The following is a 12,218-nucleotide window of genomic DNA, read 5'->3' as shown; positions in this document are numbered from 1 at the left end:
TGTCTATGCAAATTCAAAATGTACTATACACAGAAAATCATTCCTTAACAACTCCAGTTAAATGAGATTTCAAAGTACATAATTTTTTGCACAGCCAAACATCTTTTATTTTTCACAAATGGAATACCAAAGACACAACCCAACCAGCTCCAGAACACTTCCGAATTTTTTTGTTTACTTAGCCAACTGAAAAAAAAGTTTTAAAAGGAACATCTGCAACAACAAAAAAATACTAATCCATCAATCAAAGCTGGATTCACCATTTCTTGTCTTTTCCTTATATTGGTCCAAGTTCTCCATCTTTAATTCTTCTTTTTCTTTATATTGCGTATATTCAGTATCTTTTTCTGGGTTTGGAGTTGATTTCCCCTTTGGCACCAAGAAACATTCTGCATTCAAAACTTGCTCAGCAGTCATTGAACTTCTACAATATATCAAGCTATAGAGGAGGGATTTGACATTATCACCCTGCAAGGAAAAAGACAGGTTACAGAACAAAAGTAAAATCAAAACAGAAGGACAAATCTGAAATAAGGAAGAAGGATCCAACTCAAAAATACTTTTAATCAATAAACAGAGCTAACATCAATTTTTCCTATTTAGATTTTTTAAGATTTCTATAAAATTCAACTACTTATTGGAAAGCAATTACTACTCCAATAATAAACAATGGAATTAAATCACAGGGAAAACCTGTAATAAGATCATACGTGAAATATCTCAAAAACAAGGGAAACTTTAAAAAGAACATTTTAAGGTTACCCTCTTCTTCCTCTTTTTTTATGGCACTGGTCAGAGTTTGACACTGAAAATTTTACACTAAAAGCTTCTTTAGAAGGGAAACCTCTTCTACTGGTCAACTGCCTATGGATCAGTTTTGAAGTGATCTCCAGGAATTCCTCTATCAGCACTACCATTATCATCATTATGGGGAGCCAGAATTTATTAGGTACCACTATTTCAAAGAACTTTTTTAAAGTTATTTGTACTATCACACTGTAATAACTGCTCTATTATTTCCACCTGTCTGACAAAGCACCTGGATAGGCTTTTTTTTTTCCCCTGTATGATGACTCCAAACAGAACACATTTCTTTCCTTTTTTTAAGATTTCATTTATTCAAGAGACAGCATGAACAATTGGGAAATGTAGAAGCAGGCTCCCCACTGAGCCAGGAGCCCAATGTGGGCCTATATCCCAGAACCCAGTTCTGGGATCATGACCAGAACTAAAGGCAGCCGGTTAACTAACTGAGCCACACGGGCACCTGAAACAAACATATTCTACACTGAATAAAAATCACCTGTTTATTGCTAATGTTCTCCCTGGACTCTAAGATCCTTAAGACTGGGAATTTTAGTTTATCACCTCATCCTCAACAACTAAGCACAGTGGCAGTAATATAACAAATATTAAATAAATACTTTTAAATTAATGCCACAGTGCACTCTATAGAATATGTTTCTAAACATATTTAAGGACAGCACCTTCAGCAAGTATAAACTAAAAATTACAAAATCTAGTGGCTTAGTCGCTTAAGCATACAACTCTTGATTTTGGCTCAGGTCATGATCTCAGGGTCATGAGATCAAGCCCATCAGGCTCCACAATGGACACACAGCCTGCTTGAGATTTTCTACCCTTTCCCTCTGCACCTCCACCCCTGCATACAATTCTCTCTCTCCCTCTAAAAATAAAAAAATTATTGCTGAGAAGGTAACCTGGTACTGCCATTGTGGAAAACAGTATGGAAGGTCCACAAAAAATTTAAAATAGAACTACCATATGATGCAGCAATTCCACATCTGGGCATTTCTCTGAAGGAAAAAACACTAACCCAAAAAGATATATGGATCCCCCATGTTCACTGTAGTATTATTTATAAAGGCAAGGATATGGAAACAACCTACATGTCCATCAACAGATGAAGGGATATGAAAAGATGGTGTAAATTATAGAAGTAGCCCAAGTGTCCACCTGTAGATGAACAGATATAGAAGATGTAGTATACACACATACATAGGAATACTATTTAGCCATAAAAAATGAAATATCACCATTTGCAATGACATGGATGGACCTAGAGAGTATAATGCTAAGTGAAATAAGTCAGTCAAAGAAAGACAAATACCAAATGATTTCACTCATGTGGAATTTAAGAAACAAAACAAATAAGCAAAAGAAAGAAAAAAGATGGGATCCCTGGGTGGCTCAGCAGTTTAGCACCTGCCTTCAGCTCAGGGTGTGATCCTGGGGTCCCAGGATCAAGTCCCACATTGGGCCCCCTGCATGGAGCCTACTTCTTCCTCTGCCGGTATCTCTGCCTCTCATGAATAAAAATGGGGAGAAGGGAGAGAGGAAAGAGAGGGGAGACGGGAGAGGAAAAGGAAAAGGAAAGACAAACCAAGAAAGAGACTCTTAACCAGAGAGAACAAACTGATGGTTACCAGAGGGTAATGTGGGTAGGGCAATGGTTGAAATAGGGGATGGGTATTAAGCAGTTCATTTGTCATGATGAGCACTGGGTTATGTATGGAATTGTTGAATCACTATATTGTATACCCAAAACTAATATAACACTGTATGTTAAGCAATTTGGAATTCTGAAAGAATAAAGTGCTATTCTGTAGCCAAAAAAAGGGGGGGAAATGATACACACACACACACACAAACGGAAGTTATCGTTCAACCATAAAAAAAAGAATGAAATCTTGCAATCTGTGATAACATAGATGGATCTTAAGCACAATATACTAAGTGAACTAAGTCAGAAAAAGATAAAAACAACTACCAAGATCACAGATACAGAGACCAGATTAGAAGCTGCCAGAGGCAATGTGGTGAGAAGTTGGTGGGCAAAACTGGTGAAGGGGTCAAAAAGTACAAACTATAAATATTTATTTTACATGTAAATCATGAGAATATTATGTACAGCAGCATGGTGACTACTTAATAATACTGTGTTGCCTATTTGAAAATTGTTAAGAACAAAAACAGACACATAGATCAATGGAACAGAATAGAGAATACAGAAGGGGACCCTCAACTTTATGGTCAACTAATATTCGACAAAGGAGGAAAGACTATCCACTGGAAAAAAGACAGTCTCTTCAATAAATGGTGCTGGGAAAATTGGACAACCACATGCAGAAGAATGAAACTAGACCACTCTCTTGCACCATACACAAAGATAAACTCAAAATGGATGAAAGATCTAAATGTGAGACAAAATTCCATCAAAATCCTAGAGGAAAATACAGGCAACACCAACACCCTTTTTGAACTTGGCCACAGTAACTTCTTGCAAGATACATCCATGAAGGCAAAAGAAACAAAAGCAAAAATGAACTATTGGGACTTCATCAAGATAAGAAGCTTTTGCACAGCAAAGGATACAGTCAACAAAACTAAAAGACAACCTACAGAATGGGAGAAGATAGTTGCAAATGACGTATCAGATAAAGGGCTAGTTTCCAAGATCTATAAAGAACTTATTAAACTCAACAGCAAAGAAACGAACAATCCAATCATGAAATGGGCAAAAGACATGAACAGAAATCTCACAGAGGAAGACATAGACATGGCCAACAAGCACATGCAAAAATGCTCCGCATCACTTGCCATCAGGGAAATACAAATCAAAACCACAATGAGATCCCACCTCACACCAGTGATAATGGGGGAAATTAACAAGGCAGGAAACCACAAATGTTGGAGAGGATGTGGAGAAAGGGGAACCCTCTTGCACTGTTGGGAATGTGAACTGGTATGGCCACTCTGGAAAACTGTGTGGAGGTTCTTCAAAGAGTTAAAAATAGAACTGCCCTACCCCCCAGCAATTGCACTGTTGGGGATTTACCCCAAAGTTACAGATGCAGTGAAACACTGGGACACCTGCACCCCAATGTTTCTATTTCTAGCAGCAATAGCCAAACTGTGGAAGGAGCCTCGGTGTCCATCGAAAGATGAATGGATAAAGAAGATGTGGTTTATGTATACAGTGTAATATGACTCAGCCATTAGAAATGACAAATACCCACCATTTGCTTCGACGTAGATGGAACTGGAGGGTATTATGCTGAGTGAAGTAAGTCTATCAGAGAAGGACAAACTTTATATGGTCTCATTCATTTGAGGAATATAAAAAATAGTGAAAGGGAATAAAGGGGAAAGGAGAAAAAATAAGTGGGAAATATCAGAAAGGGAGACAGAACAAGAAAGACTCTTAACTCTAGGAAATGAACTAGGGGTGGTGGAAGGGGAGGTGGGCGGGGGGTGGGGGTGACTGGGTGGCGGGCACTAAGGTGGGCACTTGACAGGATGAGCATTGGGTGTTATTCTGTATGTTGACAAATTGAACATCAATAAAAAATAAATTTATTTAAAAAATGAAAATTGCTAAAAGAGTAAATCTTAAAAGTTCTCACTCCAAGAAAAAAAATATTTATAACAATGTATGCTGATGGATGTTAACTAGATGTTATTGAGGTCATTATTTCCCACTCTGTACAAATATCAAATCATTATAAAACTAAACTAATGTTATATGTTAACTAATATTATCTGTCAATTATCTCTCAATATAATCAAGTTCTGCTACATGATATATGTACTTCTGAATATAATTAAACCACTTATGAAATTGTTTTTAAAATAATAAAATCTATCTTATAGTCTATGCAATATAAAAAAGAGTAAAATAATAATGTCCAAAAAAAATGGAGGTATTATTTTCCCAACTACAACAGAATATCAAGATACTATTGAAATTCAATTCTCATTCTCAAATTAACCCATTAATTCAAAATACTTACAAAGTCTCAATAATGTTTTTCAGAGGACTTAACAAGTTGGTGCCAAAATTCATAAGGAAAATAAAATGGCAAGAATAACCAAGACAATGTTGAAGAAAAACCTAAGGAAGGAAAGTCAAACAAAGTCCACTCTCTATAAAGACACAATATTTTAAAATGTGTAACTGCAGAGTGTTGGCATAGGGATCAATAAATAATCCAAAGAACAAAACGGAGCCCCAGATTCATGAGTACATGGAAACTTGGCACAGCATAGAGTGGTATTACTAATCAGTAGGGATAGACTGACTATTGAGTACATGGTGCTGGGTCAACTATCTGTCCACATATATATATATAAAAAAATTGAACCTTACTTCATATATACAAAAAATGGACTTCAGAGAGATTAAAAATACAGGAGAGAAATAGAGGAAAAAGGCAGGTCCAAAAAATGGCACATGAAGAACATTTATCAGAAAAAATACAGTAAAGATTCATTCATTCATCCATTCATTCAAAATATATTTATTTAAGTCTTATTATGTATCAACTACTGACATTGGGGATACAATGATGCACACGCAAAACCCCAGCCTAGTAGGCCCTTACTGAGTGTACAAAATATTTTTTTAAAAAAACTTAATGAAACAATAATCTGTTTTTAAAAGGACAGATACATACATATACCTATCTATGATACATACATAGTATCTTTCTGGCAAGAATCAATCTGGCAAGATTCACAAGAAACTAGCAACACCACTGGTGTTTCCAGAAAAGAGACCTGGGTAGCTGAGGGACATATCAATAGGGATGCGCTTCTTTTTGTAATTTTTGAATATCTTATCACACACATGTATATAAAGGAACATTTATTTAAAGAAACTACCTTCAAATAAACATAAGGGTTGTACAATAGAGAATAGAATGAAGCTGTCTGGACTTAAAAGTAATTAAGCAAAGACTGAAGGCCATCTGATTGGACCTACTGCTACAGAAATTCTTCTGGGGACTGAGAATTAGTGAATTATCTTCTAATACCTAATAATATCTAATAATTGCATAATTCTATGATTTCTCTCCACCTGTGATATGGCCCCTGTATTGTCTAAATTATAGTTCCCTCATTTGTTTGATAACTAGATGTGATTATAGAATATAGATAAAGACAACCCCATTTCTAGCACTAACAGCTGCCTCAGATCACCTAAGCAAGGGATCTCTCTGGGGGTGGCTCAATGGTTTAGTGCCTGCCTTCGGCCCGGGGCATGATCCTGGAGTCCTGGGATCAAGTCCCATATCAGGCATCCTGTGTGGAGCCTGCTTCTCCCTCTGCCTGTGTCTCTGCCTTTCTCTCTTTCTCTGTGTCTCTCATGAATAAATAAAATCTTTAAAAAAAAATTACCCAAGCAAATACTACACAGCCAAGTATTCTAATTTGATCTCCATTAGCAGTTATATCAAACACATTAAATAAAAACTTCTTATATTTATTTACCTTCTTTATACATACACCTAGCAGAGTGCCTAGCGCTCAACTAACAGAATAGAACCGTAGCAGGCAAACTTCTAAGATGTTCCCCACTGATCCCTAATTCCTGGTATTCATGTCATCATGTAATCCCTTCCTTTTGTGTATGATTACCTACAGAGTTAGTTATGAAAAACTGTGACTTCGGTCTAGCTAACAGACTTTCTATCCTTACTCTACTACACTTTGATGAAACAAGCTACCATGATGGAAATATGGCAAAGAATGGAGTGCAATTTCTTGTAAACTGAAGAGGAACTGAATTCTACCAACAATCATGTGGGCTTGAAAGCAGATCTTCCGACTAGGGAGAAGCCGGTCAGTCAGGCGGCAGCTCCCAACGGAGGGATCTGCGCACCCTACTGCCTTTGGAAGCCGCGTCCCAAGCGCAATTCCAACAGCACAGGGCCCCGAATACCAAGGTGCCAAGGAGACACAATCCACGATCCTGCATTCTCCTTGGAACAGGGGGAGGCGGGGAGGACACAGGACAGCGAGGACTCTCCTGTTGCCAGGTGCCCGCCCCCAAGCTGTGCAGATCAGCTCACCCACACTGCCCCGAGACCATTTAGGCCAGTGTGGACTGGAAGACTGTAGTACTTACTGGGGGAGCTGTGTCCGGGGCCACCAGGGAACAGGGGCCTCACAGGGTAAACAGCTCCCACTGAGCCCATACCCAGCAGGGGGCGGGGCATCTCCTCCTGGTACACACACCTGAGAATCAGCACAGCAGCCCCTGCCCCAGAAGACCAGCTGGAAGCACAAGGGAAGACCAAGTTCTTGACCCAGCAGCGCTGGAAAGCTCCAGGGGAAGTCGAGGGATTTACAGTATATATTATCAGACGGTACCCCTATTTTTTTCTTCCTTTTTCCAGAACTCGTTTTTATATCAGACTGTAAATTTCCAATTTTTTTCTTTTCTCACCTTAACTACAGTATTTTACCACCTCTTCATTTTTAAGACTCTTCCTTTTGACCTTCATATTTCTACAATTACAGCTCCTAGATATATTTTCTACTTCTAGATTCCCTTCAACATATTCAACTTAATTTTGGGAGATATTCAAGATATGTTTTTTATGTTTTGTGATTTTTGTTTTCTCTGCCTCATTTTGTTCTACAATGGCAGAAGTTAATACCTTCTAAAACATGACCAGCATGCACCCAGAACCAAGTGGTATACCATGCTGGTTAATTCCATGAGATTCATTTCCATTCTGCCCCCCTTTTATCTCATTTATCTTTTGCTTGTCAATGTTGGGGCCCTCTACAAGTATTTCTGGTTTATATAAATTTATATTGAGGATCTTCTAACATACAAAACTTAACATACCCAGAAACAAGAGGATCACCTTCTAGAACCCCTCAGGTAGACTGGATACTCCCTCCACTACAACTTTGTCACCACCACCAACTCCAAGTGCCCCCCCTTTTTTTTCTTCACCTTTTTTTTTTCTCTTCTTTGGGATTCTTGGCCTTTTATTTTTTACTACTTTGTTTTAAAATTTGTTTTTCGGGATCCCTGGGTGGCGCAGTGGTTTAGCGCCTGCCTTTGGCCCAGGGCGCGATCCTGGAGACCCGGGATCGAGTCCCACGTCGGGCTCCCGGTGCATGGAGCCTGCTTCTCCCTCTGCCTGTGTCTCTGCCTCTCTCTCTCTCTCTCTCTCTGTGACTATCATAAATAAATTAAAAATTAAAAAATAATAAAATGAAATAAAATTTGTTTTTCACTTTAGTGGTACTTTTGTTTTATTAAGTTCTGAACTTTGTTTTCAATTTCTGGTCTCTGAACTCAGCAGAATCATCTAGGGTGAAATATATCTAGGTCATGGTTGATATTCTTGACTCAGCCGACTCATACAGCCACTCAGCACTAAGCAAAATGACTAGAAAGAAGAACTAACCACAAAAGCAAGAATCAGAAACAGTACTCTCTGCCACAGAGTTACAGAATTTGGATTACAATTCGATGTCAGAAAGCAATTCAGAAGCACAATTATAAAGCTACTGGTGGCTCCGGAGAAAAGCAATAAAGAAATCAGGAGACTTCATGACTGCAGAATTTAGATCTAATCAGGCCAAAATTAAGAATCAATTAAATGAGATGCAATCCAAACTGGAGGTCCTGACAAAAAGGGTTAATGAGGTAGAAGAAAGAGTGACTGACATAGAAGACAAGCTGATGGCAAGGGAGGAAGCTGAGGAAAAAAGAGAAAAACAATGAAAAGACCATGAGGAAAGGTTAAGGGAAATAATTGACAGCCTCAGAAGGAAAAAATCTACATTTAATTGAGGTTCCAGAGGTCGCCAAGAGGGCCACAGGGCCAGAAAGCATATTTGAACAAATCATAGCTGAGGATTTCCCTAATTTGGGGAGGGAAACAGGCATTCAGATCCAGGAGATAGATTCCTCGGCCTGCCCCCCCCCCAAATCAATAAAAATGATTCAACACTTCAACATTTAATAGTGAAACTTGAAAATTCCAAAGATAGAGAATCCTTAAAGCAGCAAGAGACAAGAGATCCCTAACTTATATGGGGAGAAATATTAGATTAACAGCAGACCTCTCCACAGAGACCTGGCAGGCCAGAGAGGGCTGGCAGGATATATTCAGGGTCCTAAATGAGAAGAACATGCAGCCAAGAATACTTTATCCAGCAAGGCTCTCATTCAGAATAGAAGGAGAGATAAAGAGCTTCCAAGATAGGCAGAAACTGAAAGAATAGGTGACCACCAAACTAGCTCTGGCAAGAAATATTAAAGGGCACGCTGTAAAAGAAAGAGGAAGCCCGAAGAAATAACCCACAAAAACAGGGACTGAATAGGTATTACGACGACACTAAATTCTTATCTTTCAATAGTAACTCTGAACGGGGAGGGGCTAAATGATCCCATCAAAAGACGCAGGGTTTCAGACCAGATAAAAAAGCAAGACCCATCTATTTGTTGTCTACAAGAGACTCATTTTAGACCTGAGGACACCTATAGCCTGAAAATGAAAGGTTGGAGAACCATTTACCTTTCAAATGGTGCTCAAAAGAAAGCTGGGGCAGCAATCCTCACATCAGATAAATTAAAGTTTATCCCAAAGACTGTAGTAAGAGATGAAGAGGGACACTATATCATACTTAAAGGGCCCTATCCAACAAGAGGATCTAACAATCATGAATATTCATGCCCCTATGTGGGAGCTGCCAAGTAGATCAATCAATTAATAACTAAAGAAAAGACATATTTAGATAATAATACACTAATAGTAGGAGACTTCAACACAGCACTTTCTGCAAATGAGAGATCTTCTAAGCACAACATCTCCAAAGAAACAAAAGCTTTAAATGATACACCAGACCAGATGGATTTCAGATATTTATAGAACTTGCATCCGAATGCAAATGAACACACATTCTTCTCAAGTGCACATGGAACTTTCTCCAGAATAGACCACAACTGGGTCACAAATCAGGTCTCAACCGATACCAAAAGATTGGGATTGTCCCCTGCATATTTTCAGACCATAATGCTTTGAAACTTGAACTCAATCACAAGAAGAAATTTGGAAGAAACTCAAACACGTGGAGGTTAAAGAGCATCCTGATAAAAGATGAAAGGGTCAACCAGGAAATTAGAGAAGAATTAGAAAGATTCATGGACTAATGAAAATGAAGATACAAAAAAAAAAAATGAAGATACAACCATTCAGAATCTTTGGGATACAGCAAAAACAGTCCTAAGAGGGAAATACATTGCAATACAAGCATCCCTCAAAAAATTGGAAAAATCTCAAATACACAAGCTAACCTCGCACCTAAAGGAACTGGAGAAAGAAAAGCAAATAAAACCTACACCCAGCAGAAGGAGTGAGGTAATAAAGATTCGAGCAGAACTCAATGAAACAGAGACCAGAAGAACTGTAGAACAGATCAACAAAAGCAGGAGTTGGTTCTTTGAAAGAATTAATAAGATAGATAAACCATTAGCCAGCCCTATTAAAAAGAAAAAAGACTAATGAATAAAATCACGAATGAAAAAGGAGAGATAAAAAAAAAGAGGAGAGATCACCACCAATACCAAGGAAATACAAACGATTTAAAAACATACTATGAGCAGCTGTACGCCAATAAATTAGGCAAACTAGAAGAAATGGACACATCTCTGGAAAACCACAAACTACCAAAACTGGAACAGGAAGAAATAGAACACCTGAACAGGTCAATAACCAGGGAGGAAATTAAAGCAGTCATCAACAACCTCACAAAAGTCCAGGGCCAGATGGCTTCCCAGGGGAATTCTAGAAAGAAGAAACAATACCTATTCTACTAAAGCTGTTCCAAAAGATAGAAAGGGATGGAATACTTCCAAACTCATTCTATGAGGCCAGCATCACCTTAATTCCAAAACCAGACAAAGACCTCGCCAAAAAGGAGAATTATATACCAATATCCCTGATGAACACAGATGCAAAAATTCTCAATAAGATACTAGCCAGTAGGATCCAACAATACAATAAGATTATTCACCATGACCAAGTGGGATTTATCCCCGGGATGCAAGGCTGGTTCAACACTCATAAAGCAATCAACATGATACATCATATCAACAAGAGAAAAAATAAGAACCATACGATCCTCACAATAGATGCAGAGAAAGCATTTGACAAAATACAGCATCCATTCCTGATCAAAACTCTTCAGAATGTAGGGATAGAAGGAACATTCCTTAGCACCTTAAAAGCCATCTACAGAAAGCCCACAGCAAATACCATTCTCAATGGGGAAACACTGGGAGTCTTTCCCCTAAGATCAGGAACCCGACAGGGATGTCCACTCTCACCACTGCTATTCGACATAGTACTAGAAGTCCTAGCCTCAGCAATTAGCCAACAAAAAGAAATAAAAGGCATTCAAATTGGCAAAGAAGAAGTCAAACTCTCCCTCTTTGCAGAGGACATGATACTGTACCTAGAAAAACCAAAAGACTCCACCCCAAGATTGTTAGAACTCATACAGCAATTCAGCAGTGTGGCAGGAATACAAAATCAATGCCCAGAAATCATTGACATTTCTATACACTAACAACGAGACAGAAGAAAGAGAAATTAAGGAGTCAATCCCATTTACAATTGCATCCAAAAGCATAAGATACCTAGGAATAAACCTAACCAAAGAGGTAAGGCTCTCTACCCTAAAAATTACAGAACACCTCTGAAAGAAAGTGAGGAAGACACAAAGAGACGGAAAAATATTCCATGCTCATGGATTGGAAGAATTAATATTGTGAAAATGTCAATGTTACCCAGGGCAATTTACACGTTCAGTGCAATCCCTATCAAAATACTACGGACTTTCTTCAGAGAGTTGGAACAAATAATCTTAGGATTTGTGTGGAATCAGAAAAGACCTTGAATAGCCAGGGAAATATTGAAAAAGAAAACCAGAGCCAGGGGCATCACAATGCCGGATTTCAAGTTGTACTACAAAGCTGTGATCATCAAGACAGTGTGGTACTGGCACAGAAACAGACACATAGATCAGTGGAACAGAATAGAGAACCCAGAAATGGGCCCTCAACTCTATGGTCAGCTAATAGTTGACAAAGCAGGAAAGACTATCCACTGTAAAAAGGACAGTCTCTTCAATAAATGGTGCTGGGAAAATTGGACAGCCCCATGAAGAATGAAACTAGACCATTCCCTTACACCATACACAAAGATGAACTCAAAATGGATGAAAGATCTAAATGTGAGACAAGAATCCATCAAAATCCTAGAGGAGAACACAGGCAACACCCTTTTTGAACTTGGCTACAGTAACTTCTTACAAAATACATCTATGAAGGCAAGAGAAACAAAAGCAAAAATGAATTATTGGGACTTAATCAAGATAAAAAGCTT

General features: G+C 38.4%; 1 protein-coding gene across 2 annotated transcripts in view; it reads right to left on the bottom strand.

The window, feature by feature from the left end:
• Positions 1-222: 222 nt before the first annotated feature.
• Positions 223-12,218, bottom strand: part of STK31 (serine/threonine kinase 31) — a 93,204-nt gene continuing 81,208 nt past the window's right edge. For both annotated transcript variants that reach the window (XM_055314771.1, XM_055314773.1), the window contains one exon: positions 223-468. In XM_055314771.1, the coding sequence (XP_055170746.1) occupies positions 241-468 (228 nt within the window). In that variant the 3' untranslated portion in view covers positions 223-240. The remainder of the gene's footprint in view (positions 469-12,218) is intronic.

This window comes from Nyctereutes procyonoides, unplaced genomic scaffold (genome assembly GCF_905146905.1).
Source record: "Nyctereutes procyonoides isolate TBG_1078 unplaced genomic scaffold, NYPRO_anot_genome, whole genome shotgun sequence".
Classification (NCBI taxonomy): domain Eukaryota; kingdom Metazoa; phylum Chordata; class Mammalia; order Carnivora; family Canidae; genus Nyctereutes; species Nyctereutes procyonoides.
This window is presented reverse-complemented; position numbering and strand designations above follow the sequence as displayed.